The sequence below is a fragment of the Hyposmocoma kahamanoa genome, unplaced genomic scaffold, assembly GCF_003589595.1.
Source record: "Hyposmocoma kahamanoa isolate Upper Pololo Valley unplaced genomic scaffold, ASM358959v1 66, whole genome shotgun sequence".
Taxonomy (NCBI): Eukaryota; Metazoa; Arthropoda; class Insecta; order Lepidoptera; family Cosmopterigidae; genus Hyposmocoma; species Hyposmocoma kahamanoa.
The window spans coordinates 12,793,775-12,807,806 of NW_020653854.1; the positions used below are offsets into that span (position 1 = coordinate 12,793,775).

The 14,032-nt window shown below is 35.1% G+C and overlaps 1 protein-coding gene across 1 annotated transcript in view; it reads right to left on the minus strand.

The window, feature by feature from the left end:
- The window catches only part of LOC113232099 (protein GDAP2 homolog), a 57,475-nt gene extending 50,516 nt beyond the window's left edge, over nucleotides 1-6,959 (minus strand). Inside the window, exons 1-6 of the mRNA XM_026466736.1 lie at nucleotides 6,932-6,959; nucleotides 5,428-5,629; nucleotides 4,873-5,015; nucleotides 2,587-2,719; nucleotides 1,548-1,657; nucleotides 409-651 (exon numbers count right to left, since the gene is read on the minus strand). Coding sequence (XP_026322521.1) covers nucleotides 409-651; nucleotides 1,548-1,657; nucleotides 2,587-2,719; nucleotides 4,873-5,015; nucleotides 5,428-5,629; nucleotides 6,932-6,944 — 844 coding nt within the window. The 5' untranslated portion in view covers nucleotides 6,945-6,959. The remainder of the gene's footprint in view (nucleotides 1-408; nucleotides 652-1,547; nucleotides 1,658-2,586; nucleotides 2,720-4,872; nucleotides 5,016-5,427; nucleotides 5,630-6,931) is intronic.
- Nucleotides 6,960-14,032: the final 7,073 nt, after the last annotated feature.

Genomic DNA, 14,032 nt, shown 5'->3' on the forward strand with positions numbered 1-14,032 from the left:
TTCTATGTTGTGGCACCATAAGTACACATGATAGGACAGATCACTCTGTAGCGTACGATAACACTAAATGACCAAATTAGTTTTTCGGAAAGAAATTAAGGTGTTCTAGTTTTGACTACATCGAATAAGACTTGCATACAGGAGAATTTGACGAGGGCCGATCTTTAGTGTATTTGCAGTGTTGAGATAAGGAGTAATATGTACCATGGGGTGTACAGAATCAAAATCTGCCACAAGCATTTTGGACACGCTGCAGTAGTTTGTGTGTTCTAGACAAAAGGAAGGAACCATACGACGTAATATAGTTGATCTTAGATAATATCAATTCTTCACATAGATTAATACGCAAATCAACACTGAGAAAAGATCGAATTGGGGGACAGGCCTGTCTGTGATGGCAATGCTTACCGCTATCAGAATTATGCGAATGCGGATTGTGTATGATCCGTATCCGCCTTTCCGGATGCGTAGGTTCCCCAGTGGGTCCGCCGGCGTCGGGCAAGCGCCACCTGGCGGCGTCCGCTTCGCGCGCGTTACGCGGAAAATACAGAGGCGCCAGTGCAGTCATCAGCGCCACGTCCGGACCACATTCGCTAGTCAAGATTACTAGTTGAGGGGTTTTGTTCTGCTCTAGATAGCGTCGGATTGTACCTGTAATGTAAATTGGAACTTTTAATTGTATTTGCATTGCAGTATTTTCTTTAGGGAAAATAAACAGAAGTCATACCGTGGTAGGAAACCTGAAATTAGTGATAATCATTTAGTATTACCTTGTTATGTATAGCAGGTATGTCCTAATTACACTGACAAATGTAATAGCAGAAGCGTTTGTATAGTTAAAAGGGACTTTTAAGGGATTTTAAAGTTATATATTTTATTACATTAAGACATATAGAAAAACACTAAAATACTAATCAGACGCACGTGGCTGTAAAATCTTGTAGCATAGAGTGGCATTTCAGCACAACATCGATATATTAAAAAAAGCTTTATTTGTGGTACTAACAGACATAAAAATCCGTCTGTATCACAGTGCATCAGGACCTTGGATCTTAACAAATAATAATAAAATTTACTAGTGGTAAAACGTGTCCCAATGTGGACTTTGAACAATCGATATGCTAGGTTAGGATTGCGATTTTATTGCCCTCTTAATGTTGGTTTATTGCAAAAACTACATACACGTAGTTTACTCGTATTCTGGATGTTTATGCCTATTAACGTTTTTAGAAACGATCAATTTGTACACATGGTTTGTCTGTTTTATGTTATACTTTTAAGAATAAAGTTACTTACTAAAATACTTGTCATTTTCGACCAAACTGCCCAGTTTGGCACAAATATATGCAAAATTTCGAGAGAAAATATATTAAATTGAAATAATGACTTTTGTACATATATGTAGTACCTATGTCATTCGAACAAATATAAAATTACAAAAAATATAAAAATAAAGTGTTTCCAAGTGAATACTATCTCGTCCACTCAGAAAAATTTGGAGTCACAGAAACGTGTTATCGTTCAGAAAATAAAATAGAAGTACTGACGCAGGGCAACGTGCGCGGCAACGTCGGGCGGGAAGTTCCTCCGCGGCGCGCTTACTACGCACAGAGCTAACGACCGCGCGCCGATTTCGCCCGCCTTGTACAGTACATTCCTGGAACGAGACAAGAATATAATAGAATACGTATCGACGCTAAAGACATTAATATAAAAACAGAAATAAATAGCATTTATTTTATAGAATATCATGATGTTTACTACCACTATAGTATTATTTTGTGAAAATACTTCATTACCGTTTCGGCACGCTATGATGGCCGATTTGACAGATTACAATGGTGAGGTCAAATCTCAATTCATTAAGGAAAAAAATATAATCAAATACGAGTCACATATATGAGTTTTTAGCTTTGTAACTAGTATTGCCAGATGTTAAAAAGAGCTGATTAAAAAGTTTTAATAAAACGAAAATAAAAATGTTTACTTAATATGTCGTTAATTCGAAACTGTTTTGCTTTGCATTGAGCTTTGACGCGAGTTTGCCAGAGATAGAAGTTGTGCTGGCCAGCTATCCCATAAGTGACGATCGTATTAGATAATAATTAATTAATTAAATTAAAAAAAAATAATTTTTAAAATGTCGAACAACAAATGCCGAGTTGTGTCGTAAATTTATACATCCATAAATTTACAACAATTTACAAAAGTATTGACAACAATGTGCAGCAATTAGCTCCTTCAACGTAGTTACAAATTAATACAAAACTTGATGAGCGGACAAACGTCAAAACGGCCATCATAGCGTGCAGAGTTCGTTATTATCAGTGATACTAATAGTAACTCTGTAGCAGTGTAGCGATCTATCATCATTGTAATCGTCGCCAAGTGTCTACAAGCAATTAAGTATTTTTGTATGTCCACAGAATAAATTAGCATAACATGAAAGGGGCTAAGGGTGCGTACAGATCTGGCAGATTCACCAGAAACGTACGTACGCACCCTTAAGACAAAATGCATTGACCGAACGAACCATTTCGCGTAATATTATTGTCAAAAAGTTTGCAGCTTTAGGAATATACTCACTTATAACAATTATGAAGCGTGGTCTCGGCAGCCGTGTGGTATTTCGCAGTGTAGGTGGGGCTCACCGTGTGTACGATGTGCTTGCAGCGCATCGCGAAGCCAGGAGTTGCTATTGACTCGCCCGTTCGGCACTCTGTAATTCAACACGTCAATGGAATATTTTTATGTACCAACTTGACCTTACTGGTATGGAACTTCTGTTTTTTTGATTTCCGTAGAATTAAAATATTCCTCATTGCACCAAACAAATACAAAAATATTATTAATTATGTAAAGTTGAGCAAATGTGGATTTATCTCTAAAAAGATCTCTTTAAAACAACCCAAGGCAGCATTTGGTAGCAGTAGAGCTCCTTGTGAAAGAGCTCGTCTAGGGAAGTACTATCACCTTACCTATTTCTGCCGCCAAACAGTAATGTGAGCGTTACTGCGTTTCGCATTAGACTTATCAACTTATGTGTCAGGGTGACGGGCTCTGAGTGGCACTGCAACTGTTATTTCGAGGCGCACGCTTGCTCGTCCAGTCACTTGGTATTAGTAAAAAGGGGTAAAAACGAGAACAAAGGCTACCTTTGCAGTAGTGTTAAATTGGTAAATATCCTTTTTTAAACTGATTGAAATCTAGACGAATTAGTGTAAATTTGTTAGTGCGGTACTTAAAGTTAACAACTTTTCTTAATTTCGATATTACTTATTTTAACAAATTTAAAAAAAATCTGATGTCATTGTGTTGTTTCGTGTTTGCACTGAAAGGTGATTAAGCGTTTCGGATGCGGATGTCATTTAGAAATTAAGATAGGTCCAGTATCGCAGATTCAAAAAGTAATGGAGGTCATCTCATGAAATGCATTACTGGTACAGTCGGTGCGGTAAATAGTGGATACTTAAGTGAGGGCACCAAATGTACTATAAATGTACTACTAGATATTTTTCTACGTATTCCTAAATTTTGAGTTGAATAGCCTAAAATAATTCTGACGATCAGGTGCGTAGTCATAAGACTACGACAAAACGGTTCAAACATTTAAAATCAACTTTTGGAATGCTTTAAAACTACACATGGTGTAAATTATCGTTGACTTGTTAAGACAAACGATAAAATCCTTTTACAACATTATGCCGTAAAAGAATGCAATTATGGTAATAAAACCAGTTGGTTTAGTGACATTGTTGTAAATAAGTTTATTAATATTTTATAATTCCTAAAGATTTAAAATATATTTACTCCGACACCGTTAAACAGTTTTACAAAACATTTTGTCTATTAACAACACAGTGAAGCTTATAGTATTTATTAATGCCAACAGAGAATGAGTTAATACAGCGAACAGGCTGGGTCAAACGTTATTAATGCGAGGATTGTCATATGCAAATCCTATCGCTGTTTCGTCGAGTCTTATTTAATGACTCTCGCTTATTTAACAGTTTAGAAACAATATACAGATATAATAGATAGATATCCAAAGATTTAAATGCTGTATGAAGTATTAATTAAATGGAGCGATATTTCACATACTCATCCATATATTTGCGCAATAATCAATCAGCTAATTGATAAGCAAATATATAAATTATTAAATTTCACTTATTTGTGACTACAAAAACAACACATTAAAATATTTGAAAGGGCACTTTTCTGTATTGTAAATTTAAGCCCTACGTTTATGAAGAATATAGATACGAGTAATAGATACGCGGTTAAAGTATGACATAGCTGTTCTAACGTTTTGTCACTTTGAAATGAAATTAAACCTTTATGGTGTATAAAATTCATTAATTAAGGTTTCCAAATTTAAAATGTTGGCGTTATTTAGCATAAGTTTTGCTCAATATAAGATCATTTCTTTTGCTTATTTTGCAAATGCTTTAAAATTAAACGTGGATAATGCTATACCTCGTGTAATTGTTAATATGAGTTCCGAGGCATTACAAAGTAAAGCTTGCTAGCTTGGAGACTTAACTCTCGAATCCATAACTCTCAAATAATGTTATACTGGATCATCATTGTTTTCATCAATCAAAAATGTCATTCAAAAATGCACCTCAGACCATTTCAACAATATTTTTTAAAGATTATTAATTTATAATAATGTAGCGTTTTGGGGATGTTCACTGATGCACAAGTAGATGAATTTGCTACCATCATAACGTAGACATTGGCCTCCTTGATGTGCCGAGTATTATTGATTATAAACATTTTGAATAGCTATTTCGTTTTCAGTCCGGTTCCCAAACTAAGATATAAAAAATAAAACGCCCTGTGACTCGTGTATTGGTGGATAATTACCGAGTGCCCTGGTGATGATTTCTTCTTTAAGCTCAGGCCCTGCCGCGAACATGATTCGTTCACTGACTGCGTTGCATTCAGTCAGCGTTTCATCTGTCGTATTCGTTACTGCGTCTACTTCCAATGTTGATATGTCTCCTTGCCTGGAACGTTAACAAACTGACGTTAAATATACCATTTTATGGGCGGTAGGCATTGACTTACGGTAGGTATGACAAATTACATCGACAATAGTATGAGTGTTCCAATCCCAATATGGAAAGCCATATAGAATTTTTTTATTTTTGTGTGACAAGCATATGCGACGTCAAAAGATTGAAATAGCACAAAAAATTTAAAGGACTATGTTTTTTTTACTAATCACAAAAGTCGGATTTTCGTCATCGTTATTGCCCACAAATTATCTCCACTCCTAGCGCGGACAACCAGTGTATTGAATCGAGTCGAATTTATCCGTAAACATAGCTATCAAATACCATTCGAATACCCTAAGCCTTTTCAGTATTAGAATATATTGTTCCACGCGCAAATAAGAGTCGCGCGTTTAGTACTAACCAAATGGCGAAACGGTGGTTGATGGCGTCGACGTGTGGGAAGACGGGTCGGGGATGGTGTGGCGCCCCGCTGGCTGCGTAGTCGGCGGGGTTGGGCGGCGCGCGCGCTCCCGCCGTGCACGCCCAGCGCGGCACGCCTGCGCACACCAGTGCCGCCGCGCACGCGCCTGCGCCTGCGCCCGGCGCGCGCATAGCGCCCGCCTCTACAAATAATTAAAGAAATTTCTGTTAGCAACAACACAATAACGTATATAAAAGGTGACATGTCCAATTGGGCTCTCTTTTTTTAAGTGTTAATAGCAAAGTGAATCAGGGTTCCAAAAGTAACTTGTTAAGTTAAATCTGCTAAAATTTTCCAATTTTTACATTTTCTGACAAATCACGACGTTTATCTAAATAACTCAATTACAAATCGAGTTCTTAGGTTTTCGCGATTGTTACACATAGGAAATGAAACTATTTTTCCGGATTTAAATCGCGTATATTTGTTTTTTCAAACAAACCGACGTTTCGGGCCCTTTACAGGTCCCATGGTCACGGTTGACTGAGGTGGTGCAGTCTTCAACCAGTTATGTCTAATATTAATGCAAACCACCCTATTTTTTCACTATAGTTACAATAGTTATTAATTAATTATTTTTAATTTTACAAAGAAAACATTCCAATTTACGCTACATTAAGTTTTACAAATTATTTTATTGAATGAATTTTTATTAAGTTTAATTTATTATTAATTATTAATAGAAATTAGAATAAACTAAAACATATTAATTAGTACTGCAGTCTTATGTCTGTTTGGGATTTTTCATTGACCTGTAAAGGGCCCGAAACGTCGGTTTGTTTGAAAAAACAAATATACGCGATTTAAATCCGGAAAAATAGTTTCATTTCCTAACTCAATTACAATTTACACTTTTATTGATCAATGCGCACGTTTCTTAATGGAGTGAGACATTTTCAATGGTTTGATGTTGATCCTTACATGTTAAGTTGAATATTGGAAATCCACCACTAACAGTCTAATCTACAAGATGCTGAAGAGGTGCTTTCAAATGCTGCAAAATCATATCAATAACTTTTTACTCGTATTAGTTTTTATACCTACTTCTATTATTTATTTATTACTTGTATTGTTCTGTAAGCTAAATAATTTTATGCATTAGCACAAAGTACAGCTGTAATACCAAATAGGGCTATACCGCGGCGGGTCTTCGCAAAAACATCTTTTGGTAAAACATCTAAGTACGCCTTGAAACCGAAACGACAACAGTTAAGTTTCGGTTCCAAGCAAGTAATAATTATAAAAGTTACAAAGAATACTCAAAGCACAAGTTCTACAAAAAACCAAAGCATGCAAGAAAGTTAAACATAATTTCCCTTTGTCAAACCTGGCTTTTCTCGTCTGAAGGTCATTTCCATATTTTTCCTTACATAATACTTATAATGTAAGCAAACCAGTTACATAATCAAAATTAACTATAGTAGTAGTATGGAATATAAAGTACCTTTAATCGTCATTTCCGATAATTTGAATAAAGTCACAAACCTCGATTTCGGATATTATGGTATTCTAAATTGAACGTGACGTAACCGCACGTGCTAACTGTTCGGGATCCGGCGAGCATGTGACCTCGACGCGGAGGACGGGCGCACTCAGTACACACCCCCAAGGGTGGAAAAGCGCGGAGTGGGGGCGCCAGCGTGACGTCACGCGGTCACCAACCTCAGGAAGTGGGTCATGAGACCGGCCTGCCGATCTGTCCTCCCCACAAGGAATAAAGCCTATTGTTTGATATCACTGCCCCTTTTATGTAATTTTAAGGCACTGTACAATATATATGGGGTACGGAGCTTTCATTTTACTAATATCAATGTGAAGTTCGTTTTAAGTTTATATTATTATTATTATTCTTTAAATCTGTTGTCTGTTCAATCTTGGTGTTTGCAATTTTATTATAAAACTTTTTGATATGATTGTCCAAGAAAATAAAACACAGATTGCGTTTTTCGTTGAACTAATACCAATAATAAAACTGTTGGTATTATAAAAAAGTGCAATGCAATAAACTTGTTGTTGGAGTGGGGGGCGCTTCACTTTGTCTATTTAATTTAGGGGTTGCCGCTAATACAAGAATGATGAAAACGCTTTAACTACTAAGCTTCTTTGCCTGAGAAACTATAAAACAAAAAAGAAAATGGTCTATTTATGGGCACAAACACAAATATCTATGTGCCAAAACATACAATACAATGTCAACGAACCGTAGAGCCGTTCTATAATGAACTCAGGTCAACAATCGCCGGCGCGTTTTGGATTGTGGTAAATAATGCATGAATACATAATTGTATGCGTGGGTTCTGCAAGTCTATGCAAATTTGTCCCTACTTTTAGCACTTAACATTATGATGTCATACGATGTCAGCTTGTGGGTGTTAACTTTTAGTCTGTGTCTTGTTTATGTAAGAAATTTACAGTCCTTGTTATTTTGTGTCGTGTAATGTATAGTAACCTAGTTAGTTTCATAGCATACTTAAACAATTTTTTTTTTTTTATAAAATATAAGTGCACATTTTACCTCCATCTCACCTGATGGAAAGTGACGATGAGGTCGACGATAGGGTATGCGCACCTACATAATGCCCATTCAATATAACCTTGGAAATGCCGAAGTTATAGCGTCCGGGGAATACGCCTGCAGCGACGAGGAATTCCATTCCATAGCCGTTAGCTATATAAATGTGTAATAACTATGAAGTTGTCAAACCGCAAAAAGGATTTTCAATGCCCTTACAAACTTTGACAAAGCAAATAGTAATAAAACTGATGTTTTAATTCTTTTAATGCACTTTGATATAAAGTTCTGTATGGTTAGGTATATAGTACTCTACTGGTAATTGGGAAACGAAAATATGTTTCGTAAAGTATTATAATGAATGGTCTGAATAAGGTGTTCCAAATTAGTAGACAAATTCTACATATAAGATACAGTACACCAAATATTAATTAATTATTTTCTTCGAATTCTGGATTTCTGGAAATCGTTTTACTGCATCGTACGTAAGATAAAACTACTCTAGTTGTCCACTGCGTTCTTAGAGCTACTACAATTATTTTAAAATCCAACGTCAGCTTTCTAGGTGAATAGATTTATGCCTACGATGTAGTAAAACTCTTTCCGCAAATCGGGAATTCGAAAAATTTATTTATTTAGCGGTTTTAACCACTTCATATCGCTATTTTGTATCTATATCAACACAGGACAATAGTTTTGTGGTATAGTCGTGTGGTAATTTTCCGAAAGACTTTTCTATATTTGGAATGAGAAAAAAAACCCGCAAGTTTTGGCCTAGGAGTCGTGATTCTACGACGATATTTTTTTATTATACGACGTCGTTATTTGACGAAACACACAAAAAATGCTGTAAATGGAATTTTATAAGTTCTATTTTTCAAGATACGACAAAATTGCCTTCCAGAGACAATAATATAGATATTTATCTACTTACTTGGAACACCTTACTCCGAAAATTGATTATAATAAATTGATTTGTCAATGCTATAAACCTACTCGTATTTTACTCGTTTGTTTTTAGTATTTCAGAAAAGAGTTAAAAGATATTTCTTTATAAGCGTTCTTTAAAGTGGAATTAACAACCAAAATGTTACACACGGTTACATCGTGTCGTAACAACACATGGTTTTGAGCATAGATATGGAAAAAAAGGGGAGACATGGTATGGGGGCGTGGTTCGTGTCGCCTCGATATGGTCAAAATGACCATATCGAGATGACACGCCTACAAACATCGCCACAGTGATATGGCGATCGTTGTACATACAAGATCTCTCGTAAAACGTGAAAATGCCAATTTGTAGGGATACACCTTGTAAAAATTGGAGTGAAAACAAAAATTTTAAAACCAGTGAGATAACATTCCACCGGCTATTTGCATTTTTAGTTACTATTTCTATTATTATTCAATGTTTTCTTTTTGTCTCCATAGAAATTTCTAGACTCAAATATAGTGATGTTCATTTACGGAGACTGATGTTTATCGACAATAAATTTTTACTGAAATGTTTCAATTTCTTAGTATGATTTTTGTAATTAAAGTCCCTATAATATTGAAGCGAAAAGATTCGAAGAAAAATTGATTTCTTTTATTTTATTATTATTATTACTAAATATTTTATTTCGAGTAACTTTAACACAACTCATATTTCGGACAACCGTTTCAATTTCATGTCAATTTGGATGTTGCAGTTGCTTGAAGAAAAATTTATGTGTTTTAGATACTTAAGATATTTAAATTCCATTATACTCGTAGATTGAACGTAGAGTATTTTTAATTTTTAAGTTTTTCCAATGAGTTTAAAATAAAAGAAAATATGTATTTATGCTGCAGGAAAATCGAAAGATTGGTTTTCTTATTACCATTTCCGACTTTGTTTCAATTTCCACAGCAAATGCATTTAAAAAATAAATAAAATAAAATCGGCTTTATTTAACATGTGCATGCAAAATAAATTAGAAATAATTATAGAAAATTACGTAAATCCCTCATAAAAAAACAACATAATTTAATTTATTGAATTCGTTGATGGTTCGAGTTTACTCTTGACAGTGACAGCTTCACCAACCCATGGTAACGTATAATGGAAAATTGACACTCGCGATATTTTTTATATTATTCTTATAAAACTGACACTGGTCCAAGCCTAGTGGCCGCCTATAAGAAAATAATAATAATTTATATTAATTTAATAATACACCAGTACCAGTATAATATAATATAATAACGCACACACTCAATATAGCCCCGCATTAGGGAAACCCTGTGTCGCGGGTGCCATGGACACAAACATAGACAACCACAAATTACACCCAAACTCACGAGAGAAATAAATGTAGGCCATACAAATATTTCTCCCGACCCGGGAATCGAACCTGGGACTTCTGCGTGGCAGTCCGGCGTGGTAACCCTTCGGCCACAAGTTTCATGTAAGTGGTATCTCTATAATCACATTGACATTACTTTTACACAGCGAAATTTGTATATTTTCAGTACTATTTTGCGGCAATCATATTATAACTTCTAAAAGTATTAGTAGATTTTACGATTAAAATCTACTTTTAGTAGTTACAATATGATAGTCGCAAAATAGTAGTGAAAATGTACAAATTTCGCTGTGTAAATCAATCAATATTCAACTAATTTGTCGATACAAATTAGTTAAATATTGTTAACGTGACAACTTTCATTTAAATGGTATTTGCATAATCGCATTGATATGAGGTACTTTTACACAGCGATATAATATATATATATTCCACATTTATAGAACTATCTTGTGACCATCATGTAACTATTAAACGTTTAAGCTGAAAAATTTGTACAAAAATAGCATCAACTATAGTGTATTGTTAATAGACTACTGTTAAGGATATTTCCTTTTAAGAACGTTTTCACTAAACCATAATGTGTTGTAAAACTTTTATTTTATAAGTGATAAAAAGGCAAATAAACTTGTACAGAAGGCAAATTTATCCAAAGTTACCATAATTAGCTATAAACAAACAATAAACAAAAATAAAACATGACACAAATGATACGCTATTTTGTTATTATTTCATTGCAATATATTGACTTATTACATGCATTGTCAAATATTAAAGAGCACTGAATCATTTAATGTCGATCGATATAAACTATTAATACTAATCACACGCGAGAAGGAAATTAAGACAAAGTACAGTGCATTGACTCAGAATAAATCGGGACAAAGTCAATTTACAACGCAATAACAAACATCACCTTAGCAGAAACGAGGACAAATATAACAGGGAACTTTGCCTTGTCTCGGAAGTGATGAGCCACAAAAAAAGCGAGACAAGAAATGACGCAACGTAACAAAAGTAGAACTGTCGGTATGTAAGACATTATAAAATCTTGAATATTTCAGAGGATAGCATATCATCGATATCGCAGTGGCAACACTATATTAGTAATTTTTTAATTATTGAGATGTGATGATGATATGTTCTGTGTACACGACCCAACATAAGATTAGATAGATGTGTTTATACATGTTTGTTCAAACAAAGAGAATTCTAGAGATAGTTCCGAGACTTATAACGCAGTTTACAGCGAGCTCATTATCTCGCTAGCAGTAAACGCCATCTTGGAGTGTGCAAGCTAAAAGGGAAAATATGGAGATAATCTCGACTTAAGCATCATTGTTCCAGATAAGTCGTAGTTTGCTTATTTATAAACTCTTAGGAAACTTTGAAGGTCACGCTTTAGAACGCCACTTACTTCGGCGTGCACGCATATTCGTGTTCTGATATAAACATGTAATAAACAATTGTTGACATTTTATAGAAGCTATTGAATAAATAAATTTTTTTATGATACCAAGTGACGGGACGCACAAGTTGTGTGCCTGGTGGTAAACGACACGCCTGTCCATAGCAGTTGCAGTGCCAATCAGTGTTTTAAATCGCAAATATCTGAGGGGCACTGTCACTGCGCCCGTCACCTTAAGACATAAGCAGAGGAGTCCCATGTGCCTATAATTTCTAAAAGTAAAACTCAGAGATTTGCAATTGACGACCTCCATTTTCGAGCTCAAGAGGAAATTGAAGGTGACGACGACAAACTTGAACGGTTCTCATCACTCAATAGAACAAAATATAATTTTAATCTTTAAGAACTCTAAACTTATAAATAGGGAAATGTATACCAAACGCAGGTGATTCTTATCAAGAAGACTAATTACTGTTGAATGAATTAATGAACAACCTACTATTAAAAGTACCTGCAGCTACGAAATGAATGCCTCACAATTTATATTCCAAATACAGGACAAGAATGATGGTGGGTCTAAATGCTGTTTTTGTCAATTGTAAAAACAAACTTGAATAAGTTCCTAATTACAATGTTTATAGAAGGTCATATTTGACTATTCTTTGAAAAATGGACAAAATCACTGACCAAATTTTAATATTTTGCAGTCGCGGTTAAATACAGTAAACATAAAGAAATCGGCCTTTGCTGGGACTAAAACTTAGCGAAGGTCGAACTCTTTGTGAGTTTTAACGATTCTTAAGTCGTATTTATTTGTACTAACAAAGGCGATACAAAGCCATTTAAGGTAGCATTATAAAGCTATTTAATATTTAGGTTTATAACTATTTTAAATCTTATAGAGACTGCCGAAACTACAACAACTTCGACCTTGACCTTTTCGGTGACCGAAAACATCGTAGTCGTGAGGAACCGTAGTAGTATAAGCTCCTTGTGAAAGAGTTCGTCCAGGGAAGTACTACCACCTTACCTATTCTTGCCACCAAGCAGTAATGTCAGCATTACTGTGTTCCGGTTTTGAAGAGTAAGTGTGCTGGTGAAATTACAGGTACATGGGACTTGTCAACTTAAATCTCAGGGTGACGGGCGCAGTGGCAGTGCGCCTCAAATCTTTGCGATTGAAAGCTGTGAGTGGCACTGCAACTGTTATGGACAGGCGTGTAGCTTATCATCAGGCGCACGACTTGTTCGTTACGTCACTTGATATTATAAAAAAAAATCCGACACACATTTGCAAAGCAATTTAAGAATGTGTGTGAAGTTCCCGATCCACATTGGACCAGGGTGGGAACTACAGCCCAGACCCTCTCATTGTGAGAGGAGGCTTGTGCTCAGCAATAGGGCTGTATATAGGATAACTATTATTATTATATTATATGATATGATGATATACAAATACTTAAACTTAGTATGATTACAAATTTTACATTGCTTTTCATAACAATCATTCTGTATAAAAATATTATAATGATTTTATTGTTTGTTAACTAGCTATGAATTAGACGGATTCGACAAAAACCGATGAAAAGTCAAATCAAATTTAATTGCCTCTGTGGCCGAACGATTACCATACTGGTCTGCCACGCCGAGGTTCCAGGTTCGCTTACCGGACCGGGAGAAATATTTGTATGGCCTACATTTATTTCTCTCGTGAGTTTGGGTGTAATTTGTGGTTGTTATTTGTGTATTCAACGTCCATGGCACCCGCGACACAGGGTTTCCCTAGTGTGGCTACGTTAAAAAAATCAAATCAATTGTCTTGCAACTGTCTTTGAAGAGTTGACCTAATTTAGCAAAGAAGTAGCTCGATCACCAGGTGCGATCATCATCTTCATCATTATCATCTATTGGGGCGACATAAGCTACACTTCACATTCCACGAAAAAAAAATAGAGTAAACCTAATAAAAGCATGAATCTCAGACGAAAACATTCATGGAAAAGAAGAAACAAACTCGAGTAAACAAGAACTAAATCAGAATCTATCAACATTTATGACACTGCTTGTCTAGATTTTGCTTAATGTTATTGCATATAAAGATGTCAAGGTTATGATAAAAATGATCCGATTTGTTACAAAAGCAATATTGTTAAATAAATTATTGACAATCATACATAGCCTCCAGTAAATGGTAATGGCGTTTGGTAATAATTTGTTAATAAGAGAATTCATCTCATTCTTCGAAGATTACTGCATTAAGAAGTCATGCCTTCTTTCCGTATTGATGTTCTATCGGAA